General features: G+C 37.2%; 1 protein-coding gene across 6 annotated transcripts in view; it reads right to left on the bottom strand.

Annotated features, from left to right (window-relative positions):
• PCNX1 (pecanex 1) overlaps positions 1-18,363 on the bottom strand; it is a 189,021-nt gene that overhangs the window by 73,170 nt on the left and 97,488 nt on the right. For all 6 annotated transcript variants that reach the window (XM_015097153.3, XM_027971972.2, XM_027971971.2 and 3 more), the window contains 5 exons: positions 12,096-12,249; positions 9,059-9,091; positions 7,368-7,539; positions 6,838-6,948; positions 3,927-4,018 (listed from right to left, as the gene is read on the bottom strand). In XM_015097153.3, coding sequence (XP_014952639.3) covers positions 3,927-4,018; positions 6,838-6,948; positions 7,368-7,539; positions 9,059-9,091; positions 12,096-12,249 — 562 coding nt within the window. The remainder of the gene's footprint in view (positions 1-3,926; positions 4,019-6,837; positions 6,949-7,367; positions 7,540-9,058; positions 9,092-12,095; positions 12,250-18,363) is intronic.

Genomic DNA, 18,363 nt, shown 5'->3' with positions numbered 1-18,363 from the left:
ATCCTGAAGCATGGGTTTTTATGCTACAGGAATAAACAAACTTATTTCTCATTGGCAAAAATGGGTTGATTGTCATGGATCCTATCCTGATTAATAAACATGTGGTCAAGTCTATTTACCATGATTTAAAATTCATGGTCCAAAACCACAATTACTTTTTTATCAATCTAATAAATGTCTGTATTAGTGAATAGATTAAAAAAATTGAACCATTCCTAAAGATATGCAATAAAGTTCCTCAATGAATCTAACTGTCCAAAAGTAACTTCTATGATCAATTTCTTGTGTATTCTTCCATAAATGCTCTATGTATATATAAGTTATCAGGTGTGTTTTTAAATAAAGGCACAAAGGGAACATTTATTTTTTGGCATATTGTTTTCCTTTGTATTAACACACACACACACAGGAATATTATTCAACCTAAATAAAAGGAAATCTTGTTAATTGCAAAAACATGGATGAAACTGGAGGGCAATATACTAAGGGAAATAAGCCACAGAGATTCACAAATACTGCATCTTACCATTTATACGCGGAATCATAAAATGGGGAAAAAAAATTAACTCATAGAAACAGAGAATAGAAAAGTGCTTGCCAGGGACTGGGAGGTAGGGGAAACAGGGAAAGGTTGGTGAAAGAGTTATAAAACAGAACTTAGGTAAGGTGTGGTCAAAATGGATAAAGAGGGTCAAAAGGCACAAACTTCCAGTTTTAAGATAAATAAGTACTAAAAGGTAGTAAGTACAGAGTTAATGATATTGCATTTCGTATGTGAAAGTTGCTAAGAGGACAGGATCTTAAAGGTTCTCTCCATAAGGAAAAATATTTGTAATTATCTATAGTGGCTTCCCCGGTGGCTCAGACAGTAAAGAATCTGCCTGCAATGCAGGAGACCCAGGTTCAATCCCTGTGTCGGGAAGATCCCCTGGAGAAGGAAATGGCAACCCACTCCAGTATTCTTGCCTGGAGAATCCCATGGACAGAGGAGCTTGATGGGCTACAGTCCATGCAATTGCAAAGAGTTGGACATGACTGAGCAACTAACACATGGAGACAGATATTAATTAGATTTATTGTGGTCTCATTTTGCAATATACATAAATATTGAAACTAATGTTATTTGTCAATTATACCTTAATAAAAAATTAAAAGATGAATAAGGTCTGAGAAGCTAATAAGTAACACAGTGATAGTTGATAACACTGTATTGCAGAACTGAAATTTGCTAAGAGAGTAAACTTAAACATTCTTACCCATGGAAAAAAAAACTAAATATGTGAGGTGATAAATGTGTTAACTTAATGGGGGGAGTTCTTTCACAATTTAAATGTATATCAAATCATCATCACATACACTTTAAATATCTTAATTTTTATTTGTCAACTACATGTCAATACAGCTTGGAAAAAAAGAAAAATAATACGTCTTGGAAATCTCACATTTGCACAGAGAAATCTATTTTTATTCATTTTCATGATTGTATGGTATACCATTGTGGGGCTATACCATAATTAATTTAACTAGCCACAAATGACAAATATTGGGTCATTTACAGCTTGTGCTGTTATAAACACTGCTATGATAAAATCTTTGTATATAATCTTTACTCATTTACATAACCAAATCTGCACATTTTTTATTCTATTACAATGGGGAACATCTAAAACTAAAATAGTCTGGTATAAAATGCCATGGCCAAGAAAGAAGGAAAAAAATATATCTCCCTGCCTGTCTTAGGACACAAGGTACTAGCTGGCAGCTTTACAACTGCTGCTCTTCTGCTACATAATTACAGTTAAACTGGCTTTTGGAAAATTAGAAAACTTACTGCACTGTTAACTTCTATGGCTGCAATTTCCAAATAATGACCCATTTTCCAAAACATATTCTCCAAACACAGATCTGAAACCTTTATACCAGGATGGTTTAGATGGTGTACCTGGGAGAGCTTGGATTTGGATCTCATTCATTACCTCTAGCTCTTTCCTGGGCCATCATCAAGCATCTCCCTCTCTGCTCCATTTCCTACCTCCCCTTTTAAATGCAATCAAGCCTCAGATCTTTCTTAGAAAACAAAACCCAGGAAACAATTGCCTCATGTACACAGGCTTCTCAACTATATTCTACAGAGTAGAAAATGTTTCCTTAATATCAATTCAAACCTAAATTTCTATTAATTCTAGCTAGTTTCCTCAGCCAAAATACCAAAAAAAAGCTATTTTGCTCAAGTCACCATTATCCTATTAACTGCCAAATTAAATAAAAATTTTTTCACGTTGTACTCCCTCTGAAGTTTCCTTTGTTGGATTTTGTTTCATTCACGGCTTAATATTCACTGCTTAAATACTGGCATTTCCCAGGGTTCTATCTGTGTCCATTTTCTCCTGCCAACCCAGGGTTGCAATCTTTTTCTTATACTTTAATTTGCTGATGAATTCTAAATCTTTCCATCATTACCACAAATAACTACCTGCTATGTACCCCTGGATACCCCATTAATGCCAACAAACAGAAGTGTCTAAATGTAAACAATCCCCTTCCGCAGGAAACTCAGATACTTCCACTCATGTGCATTAGTATCAGCATGTAATCAGCTGTTCAAACCAGCACCCGCCTAGGAGTCCTCCCAGACCCTACTTGGGCTTTTTTCTTTTAACCACTGAGTTCCCAAGTATCTTCACTGAGCCCAGCTTTCATGAAGGCCGTTATCATTTTAAGGTGGCAGCACAAGTGACTCCCTGCTTCTGATCCTACCTGCTTATATTTCACACTGGGGACCAAGTAATCTTTCTAAAATGCAACACTGATCATTTCCTTGCCTTACCTCAAATTATTCTGATGGTCTTCCATCTCCACCCAATACGTTCAGGACAAAAGATATTTCAAAATCCAGTCGTTGCTTACCTTTCCAGCCTTACTGTAGGCCATCTTTCCTCATGTACCCAAATTTCCAGCAATTCCAAATTATTTGCTGTTTCCTGTACACAACACACTTTCTTTACAACTCGATGGTTCTTCACCCCGTGTTTCAACTAGCTAATTCCTACTGTCCTTCAAATTTTGGTAAAAAACCACTCCCTTGGAAAATCTTCTCTAATCCCTTTAGATTGAAGAGGATAATGTCTTAGTTCATATACCTGTCATACTCTGTTTTCACAGCCTTCATCCCCTCTATTCACCCTCAGTTAAGAGCATCAGTTAACTTGTTAACCACAGTTAACATACTGGCAACTTAAAAGCAGAAAATGGTACTTAGCACAGAACTAGGCACATAGTAAGCACAGTAAATGCTACTGAGTACATGAATCAAGGAAGGATGCTATAAGCCCCTTCTCACAACCCTTTCAACCCTATTATTCTCTGTTTATCTTGTATTAATCATTAAAAAGAATATTAAGAATTGTTTATGAGAAACCTAAAATTTTTACTTATAATTTGGAGACAATTACTTAAAAATGGAGCTAATAGGGCTCATCGAATTCTTCTAAACCAATAATGACATTAAATTTCAGTGCATTAATTTTTACTAGACTGAATCTTAAATTGCAGTACTTGAACTTGCTCTCTAAGTTTGAAAAAAATCTTGATATGAAGAGTAGTTACACATATTAAGTAAAAATCAAAAATTAATTTTATATTCTGTTATCACCATGCCCCACCTCTATCCTAGACCAGCTTAGTTTTTAATAATCTGCTTCTAATATTAACCTATTATTACTGCACAGAATTTTCTTTTAATAAACTATAAAATTGCTCTCAAATTCAAGCTAAATGAAAATAAGAATAATGCTCAACATATGAAGACCATGGAAATTAATACTGAAGACATACCAGGAAAAAAGTAATTAGTCAATTTAAAACAATCTTCATATATCAATAGAAAAGCAGCCTTAATGACAAAACATACTACATGTAATGCTCACCTTTAAGGCCCCATAACATAATCCATACAGTAAGGCTACTGCCACGATACTACAGACGAAACTGTAAAGTGCTGCAAGCAGGCTTGTGGTGGCTAGACAGGAAAGAGAGACAGAAATCAGCACTCACAAGCATGTAAGTGGACGGAAGAAACTTACATAAAAAAGTCACTGAAAAGTATTTAAAATGGCATGATACTGAGTATAATTAAGTATCTACTTGCTTACTTCATAAAAATTGGGTTTCTTTATCCGGTCCTTTCAAAAATTTTGAAATGATAAAGGTTTACTACAGGCAATTTCTGATACAAGGTAAAATATATTCACCTTGGAAGTAATAAAGTAATAAAAATCTTTAAAATTTTATTCTATTTTACTACTATATTTATCTACAGTAGAAAAAATTATACCTATATTGTACTTCAAGAATGTACCTTATTATTTATAAAAGTTTGGGAAAATATTAAGTTCAAAGAGCCTCAAAAGAAACTAGAAATGTATTTTCACTAAAAGATGTTAGTCTGTCTATGTAAACACAACTTCTGCTACCCACAGAAGTAAATTTATATTCCTGCAATCAGTTAATTAATTCTCACAAAAAGTATAGATCTGACTAATTACTAACAACAAAAAAACAGATCCAATGGGATTACTAATAAGGAAGAAAGGATGCCTAAGATAACAGACTTCAACAGTAATTTTATATGGTGACCTTAAAAAAAAACTACAAGAAAAATTTTTCTTTAGGAGATATTAAAAAGCTTATACCTCGTACAAGTTTATAAATTATGATGATGCCCACTATTATAAATTATCTACACTAAGCCTTCTCCATAGATTAATATAGCACCTATAATAGCCCCCTAAATACTGAAACTGCTTTATAACCATTAAGCTGTGCTGAACACCAACTGTTCTTAATTCATGCTCCTTCAAAATTTCAAAACATTAAAAGTGCTCTAGATACACAGCAACATAGAAAAAGCTTTGTTTCTATTTCAAATTTAAACTATAATATCAAAACTTTATCAGTAGAGATAATTTCAATGCTGTACTTGGGAGATAAGGACAGCAAAATGTGATGAACAAAGGTCAGTAATTTCTTTCCCTTTCATACTTTTTTTCCTAGCTGTACACTCATCTCTCAGTAAAATGTTGGATGGTTAAACTAAATAAGGGTATACTTTAACCTCAGCTAACCACAGACCAAAGTGTTATTTTCAATTTCTGCAGAACATTATTCCAGAGTAATTTTGGTATGGTCTTACTTATTTTGAAAATAAAATGTACATACAACAGGGGAAAACATTTCTAATGGTATCAATTCATATCCATATATTCTACTCTAAAAGCAGAGACATTTCTAAAAATCCTCTTTAGTAAAATGTAAAAGCATTCTGGTTTAGGTGTCCCACTTTTGCTTTATTGACTATGCCAAAGCCTTTGACTGTGTGGATCACAACAAACTGTGGAAAATTCTTCCAGAGACGGGAATACCAGACCGCCTGACCTGCCTCCTGAGAAGTCTATATGCGGGTCAAGCACCAACATTTAGAATGAAACATGGACCAACAGACTGGTTCCTATTCAGGAAAGAAGTACTCAAGGCTGTATATTGTCCCCCTAATTATTTAACTTATATGCACAGTACATCATCAGAAATGCTGAACTGGAGGAAGCACAAGCTAGAATCAAGATTGCTGGGAAAAATATCAATAACCTCAGATATGCAGATGACACCACCCTTATGACATAAAGAACTAAAGAGCCTCTTGATGAAAGTGAAAGAGGAGAGTGAAAAAGTTGGCTTAAAACTCAAACTTTCTGAAAATTAAGATCATGGCATCTGGTCCCATCACTTCATGGGAAATAGATGGGGAAACAGTGGAAATAGTAGCAGACTTTATTTTGGGGGGCTCCAAAATCACTGCAGATGGTGACTGCAGCCATGAAATTAAATGACGCTTGCTCCTTGGAACAAAAGTTATGACCAACCTAGAGAGCATATTAAAAACCGGAGACATTACTTTGCCAACAAAAGTCCGTCTAATCAAAGCTATGGTTCTTCCATTAGTCATGTATAGATGTGAGAGTTGGACTATAAAGAAAGCTGAGCACTGAAGAATGGATGCTTCTGAACTGTGGTGTTGGAGAAGACTCTTGAGAGTCCCTTGGACAGCAAGGAGATCCAACCAGTCCATCCTAAAGGAGATCAGTCCTGAATATTCATTGGAAGGACTGATGCTGAAGCTGAAACTCCAATACTTTGGCTGCCTGATACAAAATGACTTGTTGGAAAAGACCCTGATTCTGGGAAAGATTGAAAGCAGGAGGAGAAGGGGACAACAGAGGATGAGATGGTTGGATGGCATCATCGACTCAATGGACATGATGAGCGTGAGTAAACTCTGGGAATTGGTGATGGATAGGGAGATCTGGCATGCTGTAGTCCATGGGGTCGCAAAGAGTTGGACATGACTGAGCGACTGAACTGAACTGATTCTAAAAATGAAACAAAGCTCTGAAACTAAATATAGAATATCAAATGCATACACTAGTTCAAAATGTAAATATAATGCCACATATCAGAGCTCAAACTATTTGATCTTTTATAAATATTACATAAGTCTATAAAGTTCCATGTAACTCACTGTAACTTTAAGGTAACAGTATTTTAACACTTGTTACAAATCATCTCCATTATTCCTGGATCTTTCACTAAAGTAGCAAACTTGACTATTTTTTTCCTATCTACAAACTAATTCCTGTTCAATCTTTAATTATTAAATAGTGCCTTTTCTTTCTAATTTCAATTCTAAAGTAAAAACTGAAAAAGCAACTTAATGATCAGTTTATTGTTTAATGATCTGTAAAAGTAATACTTTAAACTTAATTTTTATAAGGAAGTACTCACCATTACCACCAAAGATATGAATATCCAATTGTTCACAAAGGTACATTACAAATGTATTCACCTGAGGCAGGAGACCAATGAAAAATACTATTGGGAAACAGAGTGTAAACACTATAGAAGGAAAGAAAAGCAAGTTAAAAATAGCATGTCACACCCATCCCCAAATTAACACAGATTACTAAGCAAGTTTCTTACAATTGCTTGAAACTACTAAGCAAATTTCTTAAAGTTACCATTTTAAATTATTTCTCTACATAACTGCCTGAGTATTAAATAATCTTTCCAACTATGAACAATTTAGTTTCACATAATAGGAACCTAAGATGAAGATCCAAGGGAAATCTCTCATTCCATCAGCTCTATTTGCTCATCATCAGTTTTTTCATTCCTAATGCCCTATAGTTTTTTCGTTCCTTACTGAGAGGATGGCAATAAATACCAAAATAAGCCCACTAAAACTATTTTTAAAGATCAGTGAATGGATTGTATACAAATAATGTTAAGACCTACAATACCTTAAGATGACTCACCTATAACTAAATCCCTGGCTGATATAAGCACCAGAGGATTGGTGAAAGTTATTCCATATAATTTGAACTTGGTTGTCGTTAGGTTTCTGCTACCATAATCCAAGAGCCAAATAAGACCACAGCATAAACAGAAATAAACTGGTCTACTGTAGGCAATGATACGATTATGACCCTGAAAATGACATTAAGAAGAAGTCAGGTTAGTTAATTTGAAGAGTCACAACTAGCTACTGAGATCTTTGATGGCTTATATCCTTAAGATTCAAAATGTTTCCATGTGAAGTCACGTTTCTGACTGTGGCAGAAGGGAATTACAAATATGGAAAGGAGGAAGAACAGAATAAACTTTAGGATATCAATTGAAATTAAGTATCACTATGAACTTATTATTTTTAATAATGCAGACAGATGAAGAATAAATGTGTGAGTATATGTGTATACATATATTTTTCTAGTTTTATCCACTGAGAGGACCTAGAAGCAATGATATTCTAGTAATAAAGATTACTAGCAAACTGATCTTAGTTTACAGATAACAATACTCACTAAAAGGATCCAAGGATCCACAGAGAAAAAGTTGGTTCAAGGCTAAGACGGGGAAAGTATAAGATGAGCCTGGAACAAATTACTGTGCTCCAAATGAAGAAAACACTTTTAAAATGATAAAGGTATGTCAAAAGGACAAGGAAGGCAGCTGATGGGTTCTCAATGGTCAAATCAGGGACAATTTGATCATCAAAAGTAATGATAGTAACATTATGGTCCATTTAATAAAGTAAGAGTCCGTGAAACCACAACAATACAAGAAAAGGGAAAGTTCTTACTTACAAAAAGAAGTCAACTAATAAATATAGAAGGGAACATGGACCTAAAAAATCACTGTTTGGTCACCAAGAAATAATAACTGATTCAGCCAAGAAACATCAACAGATATTAAAAACAAGTCGGTGGAGATGTGCAGAGCAACAGGACATATACACAATCTCAAGTGTCTCCTATATAGTTATTGACTACAAGAGAAAAATGGTAAGATTAGAGTATTGGTTCTCAAGGGGTGGGGGCGGGCAGGGGGTCAGGGGAGACTTCACCCTCCAGGGGACATCTGGTAAAGTCTGCAGACACTGTGGTTGTCCCAACTAGAGTGAGTATGCTATTGGCATCTAGTGGGTAGAAGTCAGAGATAATGCTAAACATCTTACAATGTATAGGACAGAGCTTCCCCACCCCCAACTTTCAACAAACAATTATCCAGCCCTGAATGTTAACACTGCGGAGTTTGAAAAACACTGCAGATACTACCCTTAGACAAAAGATCAGTTATCACCAGTAAAAGCATAAATCAGTTATTATGAGCTTCCTTATATGATACACTGAGAACACATTGCTTTTGTACTATTTCTACCAAAAAAGCACAGCCTGTATCTAATAAGAAATATCAGACAAAGTCCAATTGAAGGTCGTGTATAAAATAACTAGCCTGTATCCATTAAAAACGTCAATACTGTGTCAAATACTGAGGAACTGCTCTAGATTAAAGGAGACTACAAAGAACAAATGCACAATCATGGAGTTTCTTCTGTCAATGAGAAAATACTACCACAAATCTTAATTCAATCTGACATATGACCAAAAAAATGGTTTCTGAGGAATGTCAAGGAATCACAAGTTGTAGGTATATCAGAGTGACTTACATGTCTAGGAGAAGAAGAATCTGGTTGAACACTCTAAAAAAGAAACAGAAAGATAGATTATATTATTGAAGACCTGGGAATTTTACATTAACTTCCAAAATACGTGAAATAATTTTAAGTGAATATTGCATAGCTAAGTCATGACCTGTAGGTCATTAATTCTGCTGAAGCATCAACAGAAGATGAAACACCAGCTCCACTCAAATCTTTCCTAACGCCTAACCTTATTATGTTTCTGAAATGGCATATAACAGCTGATAGATCCATCTTACTGCTTGGCACATTACAACATCTAAGTACAATTAAGGCAGAATGCTTTCTTATGACAACATCACTCCATTCAGGAAATGCATAAACTATGAGTGAGCTTCGGAGAAGGCGATGGCACCCCACTCCAGTACTCTTGCCTGGAAAATCCCATGGACGGAGGAGCCTGGTAGGCTGCAATCCATGGGGTCACGAAGAGTTGGACACGACTGAGCAACTTCACTTTCACTTTTCACTTTCATGCATTGGAGAAGGAAATGGCAACCTACTCCAGTGTTCTTGCCTGGAGAATCCCAGGGACTGGGGAGCCCGGTGGGCTGCCGTCTATGGGGTTGCACAGAGTCGGACACGACTGAAGCGACTTAGCAGCAGCAGCAGCAGCAGCAGCAGCAGCACTGGAAAAGGAAATGGCAACCCACTCCAGTGCCCTTGCCTGGAGAATCCCAGGGATGGGAGAGCCTGGTGGGCTGCCATCTATGGGGTCGCACAGAGTCAGACACGACTGAAGCGACTTAGCAGCAGCATGAGTGAGCTTATAAAGAGGATTCCAGTTATGCCCCAAACTCAAGCTTACTAAACAATTCAATGGCAGTTGTATCAAGTATACATTTTATATGATGCATTTTCACATCAAACTCAAATAAGTTATATCCTTCTAAGAGACCATCAATTTTCTATAAAAATGTTCAAAAGGTATTATGCAGTTACCTCCCAAATGATGACTTTTCTCCCGAGTTGGAGTTCATTTTCAATAGCATACCAAAGAACTTCACTAGGATAGTCTATTGCCATCCTGTAATTCAACACTGGACTAAGATCAGAGAGTTTGGCACATAGCCCTCGTCTGGTCTCTTTAAACTCAACTTGAATGTTTATCCTCCTAAAGCTCTGTTCCTGCCTTTCTTATTTCTGTTTATGATATTACTATTCTTGTAGTCAAGCTGATTTTAAAAATCTGAAATACTTAAAAAAATCTCACTTATCTTTTGCCTTTTCCATATCTAACCATATTAAGCAGTGGACAAAATTAACAGGGTTAGAAACACTGAGTCCAGGGAATGAATTCAAATGGTTTAAGGCAATAAAGGGATGGTTTAACGGGAACTGAAACAAAAAGGAGACAGTCCAGAAATTTTAACACAGAAATCACCAAATTTAATCAGAGAGACTTCAGATAATGTTATTAATTAAAGGTCAAGAAGGAAGGAGCAGAGGCTCTAAGACTTGGGTTGGTATACTACTACCAAATCCTAGAGGAGGAAATGGCAATCCACTCTAGTATTCTTGCCTGCAGAATCCCATGGACAGAGGAGCCTGGTGGGTGACAGTCCATGGGGTCGCAAAGAGTGAGACACAACTGAGTACACACAGGTACAGACTAGGATCAAAAGCAAAAGAACTGGGAGAGGAAAACATCAGAAGACAATGGTGCGCCCTTCTCAGAATACGCCCAGCTTCCTCTTAGATATACAGGACTAACGCTTAGGAGAAAGGTGAGGACTGAAACAAAAATTGTGGACATGATTTATATGCAAGTATATAAGAGTGGCAATAAAAGAGGATGACTTCATTGGCAAGAAGTGCAAACGGGAAAGAGGGCCAAATAAAACCCTAGCAAATTCTCGTAAATTAAGAAGCGGTCAAAAGAACAAAGGGGCATCAACAAAGAAAAACAAAGTTACTTGAAAAGTCAGATGATCACGAGGGTAGTATAAGATCACAGATCAACAAGAAGGAAAACATAAAAACGGAGCAGCACTCACAGAGAACGAAGGCTAAGACCACAGGGTTGGCAACTAGAGATTATTAGCGCACAAGGACTGTGATCTCAGAACTGCGACGAGGAAAAACGTATGGATGGGCCTTGAGGAAACAGAGCACTTGACACAGGTGGCTTACTCTAGAGGTCTATAAATGGAGAGAGAAGAAAGCAAGGGTAGCTGATGGTGTAAACAGAACTAAACAAATAGTTCTCGGGATGGGATAGGGTTCTGCATGTTAGTGTGTACCAGGCAAATAAACAGAGCTGGCTAAGAAAGGGAAGAAAACAGTTCGTGTTACCCGTGCACAGTGAGGTTGCATGGAGGGTAAAAATTTTGGTATTTAATTCTCCCATTTATGGAAAGTTTAAAATTGGTATTTCAGAGCCACTCTTTGAACAAAAGCAAAGGGATGCCAATCATGTGCTCTTGGTGTTGTCAAAGAATAAATATGCTAGTTTTGACATTACTTTATCTACCAATGATGGATTTTAACAAATTTCACCTACATAATAGAACACTTAAAATATGAGATTAGGAGGGTTAATATTGATAAATTAAAAAGAAATTAATTTCAAAAACTCAAATTCTTGGAAATTCCCTGGCAGTTCAGTGGTTCGGACTTGGTAATTTCACTGCTGGGGTCTGGGTTAAATTCCTAGTCAGGGAACTAAGATTCCACAAACCATGTTCAGTTCAGTTCAGTCGCTCAGTCGTCTCCAACTCTGCGACCCCAGGAGGTGATGCCCAAAAAAAAAAAAAAACAAACACCACAACCTCTTTCTTTTAATAAGTGCCCAAATATTTAATACAAAAAAAAAGTTTAATTCACATATCATTTTTTTTAAGTTTATATGTCCCTTTTGTTCCTTACCCAATCTAATGTAAACATCCAAGGAAAATAAATCTAAAAGTTATATTCTTAATGTAATTCAATGAATGATACAAAACCTTTTGCCTTTTAACACAGCGATTATGCCAAAGTCTGAAGAGAAGAGAGATGCTGGTACCTTAAGCAGTGAGTACTGACAGCTGGCTATCACCAGGCAGAACTGGAAGACCCAGATATCTCTGAAGAAGCCTTGTATAAGAAGAATGGATCCCAAGAAAGCCACAAGAATAGCCAAGATGACAGCTAACACATTTTCCAAGATCTCACGATTTCTGTAGACAGAAAAAAATTATCAGTAAGTACATGATCAATACAAGAAATGAATCAGAGTGAAAAGGGGAAGACATCCATATGAAGTTCATATTGTATTTGCTACAATGTTTTTTTTTTTCCTTTGTCCTAGGTTTGAAGAAGGCTTTGGCTCATACTGAAAAAGTATGCCCGGTTGAGATAGAAAGCTAGCACACATTCTTTAAAAATTTTTTATTTACTTTTAATTGGAGGATAACTGCTTTATAATATTATATTAGTTTCTGTCATATATCAACGTGAATCAGCCATAGGTCCTTAGCCAAAGGTCCTCTCCCTCTTAAGCCTCCCTCCCACCTCCCACCCCATCTCTAGGTTGTCACAGAGCACCGGATTTGAGCTCCATGCGTCACACAGAGAATTTCCACTGGTCATCTAATTGTGCATACGGTAATGCGCATGTTTCAATGCTGCTCTCTCAACTCGCCCCACCCTCTCCACCCAAGGGTCCACAAGTCGGTTCTCTCTTTCTGGCCTTCACTGCTGCTCTGCAGGTAGGTTTATCAGCAACATCTCTCTAGATTTCATAAATTACGCACTAGTTTACGACATTTGTCTTTTTCTGACTTACTTCATTCTGGATAATAGGCTCTAGGTTTGGCCACCTCATTAGAACTGAGTCAAACATGTTTCTTTTTATGGCTAATATTCCATTGTCTATATGTACCACAACTTCTTTATCCATGCATCTGTTGATGGACATCTAGGCTGCTTCCAGTTTAGTTCAGTCACTCAGTCGTGTCTGATGCTTTGTGACACCACGGACTACAGCATGTCAGGCCTCCCTGACCATCACCAACTCCTGGAGACTCATATCTCCAGACTCATGTCCACTGAGTTGGTGATGCGATCCAGTCATCTCATCCTCTGTCGTCCCCTTCTCCTCCCGCCTTCGATCTTTCCCAGCATCAGGATCTTTTCAAATGAGTCAGCTCTTTGTATCAGGTGGCCAAAGTATTGGAGTTTCAGCTTCAGCATCAGTACTTCCAATGAATATTCAGGACTATTCTCCTTTAGGAGGGACTGGTTGGATCTCCTTGCCATCCAAGGGACTCTCAAGAGTCTTCTCCAACACCACAGTTCAAAAGCATCAATTCTTCAGTGCTCAGCTTTCTTTATAGTCCAACTCTCACATCCATACATGACTACTGGAAAAATCACAGCTTCAACTAGACCGACCCTTGTTGGCAAAGTAATGTCTCTGCTTTTTATTATGCTGTCTAGGTTGGTCATAACTTTTGTTCCAAGGAGCAAGCATCTTTTAATTTCATGGCTGCAGTCACCATCTGCAGTGATTTTGGAGCCCCACAAAATTAAATCTGTCACTGTTTCCCATGAAGTGATGGGACGAGATGCCATGATCTTAGTTTTCTGAATGTTGAGCTTTAAGCCAACTTTTCACTCTCCTCTTTCACTTTCATCAAAAAGCTCTTTAGTTCTTCTTCACTTTCTGCCATAAGTGTGGTGTCATCTGCGTATCTGAGGTTACTGATATTTCTCCCAGCAATCCTGATTCCAGCTTGTGCTTCATTCAGCCCAGTGTTTCTCATGATGTACTCTGCATATAAGTTAAATAAGCAGGGTGACAATATACTGCCTTGGCATACTCCTTCCCAGATTTGGAACCAGTCTGTTGTTCCATGTTAAGTTCTAACTGTTGTTTCCTGACCTGCATACAGATTTCTCAGGGGGCAGGTCAGGTGATCTCGTATTCCCATCTCTTTCAGAATTTTCCACAGTTTGTTGTGATCCACAAAGTCAAAGGCTTTGGCATAGTCAATAAAGCAGAAATAGATGTTTTTCTGGAACTCTCTTGCTTTCTTGATGGTCCAATGGATGCTGGCAATTTGATCTCTGGCTCCTCTGCCTTTTCTAAATCCAGTTTGAACATCTGGAGGTTGATGGTTCACGTACTGTTGAAGTCTGGCTTGGGGAATTTTGAGCATGACTTTACTAGCGTGTGAGATGACTGCAATTGTGCGGGAGTTTGAGCATTCTTTGGCATTGCCTTTGGGACTGGAATGAAAACTGACCTTTTCCAGTCCTGTGGCCACTGCTGAGTTTTCCAAATTTGCTGGCATATTAAGTGCAGCATGTTCACAGCATCATCTTTTAGGGTTTGAGATAGTTCAACTGGAATTCCATCACCTCCACGAGCTTTGTACATAGTGATGCTTCCTAAGGGCCACTTGACTTCACATTCCAGGATGTCTGGTTCTAGGTTGGTGATCACACCATCATGACTATCTGGGTCATGAAGATCTTTTTTGTACAGTTCTCCTGTGTATTCTTGCCACCTCTGCTTAATATCATCTGCTTCTATTAGGTCCATACCACTTCTATCCTTTATTGTACCCATCTCTGCATGAAATGTTCCCTTAATATCTCTAATTTTCTTGAAGAGATCTCTAGACTTTTCCATTCTATTGTTTTCCTCTATTTCTGTAGGCTTTCTTATCTCTCCTTGCTATTCTTTGGAACTCTGCATTCAAATGTGTTTATCTTTCCTTTTCTCCTTTGCCTTTTCCTTCTCTTCTATTCACAGCTATTTGTAAGACCTCCTCAGACAATCATTTGAATTTTTGCATAGTTTTCCCTTGGGGATGGTTTTGATCCCTGCCTCCTGTACAATGTCACGGACCTCCGTCCATAGTTCTTCAGGCACTCTGTCTATCAGATCTAATCCCTTGAATCCATTTGTCACTTCCACTATACGATCGTACGTGATTTGATTTAGGTCATAACTGAATGGTCCAGTGGTTTTCCCTACTTGGAGAAGCGAATGGCAAACCACTTCAGTATTCCCGCTTTTCATACTGTTCCCCCCTGAACAGTATGAAAAGGCAAAAAGATAGAAGAGTAAGAAAAGGTTGCTTTCATGTACTAGCTATTGTAACCAGTGCTGTGATGAACACTGGGGTACATGTGTCTTTTTCAATTATGGTTTCCTCAGGGTATAGGCCCAGTAGTGGGATTGCTGGGTCATACAGTAGTTTTATTCCTAGTTTTTTAAGGAATCTGCATACTCTTCTCCATAGTGGCGGTATCAATTTGCATTCCCACCAACAGTAGCACACATTCTTATGTGCAAATAAAGCATGCTACAGAGGACTGTGAAGTTCTAATACATAATATAGTTTTAATTTCTATGTTATAACTTTACTCTTAACATCTGCTTTTCTGTCAAATTTGTTGCCAAATAACTAACCAACTTGGATGGCAAATAAAGGAAATATACAAAGAAATAAGTTTGAAAAATATTCAAAGGAGTTTCTAGAAAATTAAAAAGTTACTCTATCAGTTTCTGAGACAGTTCTATATTTTACTAAAGTGACCCTGTAAAAGAAGCAGTGTGAAATCCAAGATACTACATACAGCAATTAAAATGATTTCTGTAGATAATGCCAAAAAAATAACTATCTGTCTCATTACTTCTTAGGCAAATGCTACTCACAAAATGTAAAATATGTGCTGCTGCTAACTTGTTTCAGTCGTGCCCGACTCTTAGCGACCCCATGGACTGCAGCCTACCAGGCTCCTCCGTCCATGGGATTTTCTAGGCAAGAGTACTAAAAGTCTTGATTTTAAAGAACATTTATTGACACAGGAACATGCTCAGTACATCGCTATACAAAAAAAGCAGGACATAGAACTGTAGGAAGATGTAAGTTCTATTAAGAAAATACACCATGTATCGATATAATGGTTCTCTCTGGGTGGAAGGATTGTGGCTGGCCTCTACCTTAAAGTCTTTCTATGTATTTCATAAAAAATTGCATTTATAATCATGAAAATGTTTTCATTTGTTTTTATTAAGTCAACGCCCTATTTATAATGATCTATTGACCTAAAAAATAAAATTCACAAACATCTCTGTACCATTTCACTTGACAGTTCTCCCAGATGAAAATAAGTTCAACAGTATTTTCAAAACAATGAGCGGAACACTGGCATCTCTCCATTCGTTCTTCTGTGGCAGATGTGGAATTCCAGACTTGCTGAGCCCAGCGATTCTTGCCAGCCCTGCTACACTACATTCTGCCACATCACTGGTCTCTGAACATGTGTTCTCCTGTCAGCTTTTGTCAGCCTTTAATTTTGATGAGTCCAATTTATCCATCCATTTTTTTCATTGATCCTGTTTTTTATGTCACATCTGAGCAATTTTGCCCAAAGTCACAAATCTTTTCTATGTTTTGCTTTTTTCTGAATTTTATATTTTAGACTTTACACTGAGGTTTATGATCCATTTTGAGTTAATTTTTACAATATGACACAAGGTAATTCTTTTTTTTTTTTTTTTGCATAGAGAAGTCCAGTGGGCCAGCACCACTTGTTGAAAAGCCTATTTTTATGATTTGGGATATTATTTTGATACTCTCTAGACCTGAATAGTTTTCTTTATGGGAAGGTATTTAACTATAATGCCCATTTATTTGATAGGTATTGTATTTCTTAAGTATTATATTTCTTTCAGAGTGAAATTTGATAATTTCTATTATTCAAGAAATTTATCTTATTTACATATAACCACTCATAATATTTTATTATCCATTTATTACTTGTAGAATCTATCATGACATCCTAGCTCACATTCCTATCATGACATCCTAGCTCACATGCCCTCATCTGTAACATTTTTGGCCCTGGTCATCCTGGCTAGAGTGCATTAATTTAACTGAGGTTTTGGTTTCCTTGACTTTTCTGTCTTCTGAGTCCTCCTCAGTGACTTCCACTTTGTTCTTTACAATTTTCTAGCTTCTGAATACGTAGGTTTGATGTGTTCTTCTTTTTTAAACTTTCCTAAAGGGAAGGTGAAGGCACTGAATTGACTTTTCTTCTTATTCGTGCTATAAATTCTTCCAAGTAATATGTTAACAACATCACAAAAATTCTGGTAAGCTGTGTTTAATTTTTATTCAGTTTAAAAATATTTTTGAATTTACCTCTTGATTTCTCCTTTGATTTGTGAGTTATTTGGAGGTATTTTGCTTTCAAGTATTTAGGAATTTTCCAAGGTTCTTTTGTTACTGATTTATAATTAACTCAACTATGGTCAGAGAATATACTACATAGAACTTGCATCCTTCTACATTTGATCCTTATACTATGGCCTAGAATATGAATTTATCTTGATAAAAGTTCAAGTGTGCACGTAAAATAACATATATTTTGTTGTTATGAGTGAAGTGTTTCCTAAATGCCCATCAGCTTAGGTTAGTTGACAGTTCAGTTCAGTCACTCAGTCGTGTCTGATTCTTTGTGACCCCATGAATCGCAGTACACCAGGCCTCCCTGTCCATCACCAACTCCCAGAGTTCACTCAGACTCATGTCCATCGAGTCAGTGATGCCATCCAGCCATCTCATCCTTGGCCGTCCCCTTCTCCTCTTGCCCCCAATCCCTCCCAGCATCAGCATCTTTTCCAATGAGTCAAGTCTTCACATGAGGTGGCCAAAGTACTGGAGTTTCAGCTTTAGCATCATTCCTTCCGAAGAAATCCCAGGGCTGATCTCCTTCAGAATGGACTGGGTGGATCTCCTTGCAGTCCAAGGGACTCTCAAGAGTCTTCTCCAACACCACAGTTCAAAAGCATCAATTCTTCGGCATTCAGCTTTCTTCACAGTCCAACTCTCATATCCATACATGACCACTGGAAAAACCATAGCCTTGACTAGACGGACCTTTGCTGGCAAAGTCATGTCTCTGCTTTTCAATATGCTATCTAGGTTGGTCATAACTTTCCTTCCAAGGAGTAAGGATCTTTTCATTTCATGGCTGCAGTCACCATCTGCACTGATATTGCAAAATCTGCAAAAAAATGAAGTCTGACACTGTTTTCACTGTTTCCCATCTATTTCCCATGAAGTGATGGGACCAGATGCCATGATCTTCGTTTTCTGAATGTTGAGCTTTAAGCCAACTTTTTCACTCTCCTCTTTCACTGTTATCAAGAGGCTTTTTAGTTCCTCTTCACTTTCTGCCATAAGGATGGTGTCATCTGCATATCTGAGGTTATTGATACTTGAGGCTGGTTGACAGTATTGTTCAAATTTACTATATCGTTATTCATTTTC

This window comes from Ovis aries, chromosome 7 (genome assembly GCF_016772045.2).
Source record: "Ovis aries strain OAR_USU_Benz2616 breed Rambouillet chromosome 7, ARS-UI_Ramb_v3.0, whole genome shotgun sequence".
Classification (NCBI taxonomy): Eukaryota; Metazoa; Chordata; class Mammalia; order Artiodactyla; family Bovidae; genus Ovis; species Ovis aries.
This window is presented reverse-complemented; position numbering and strand designations above follow the sequence as displayed.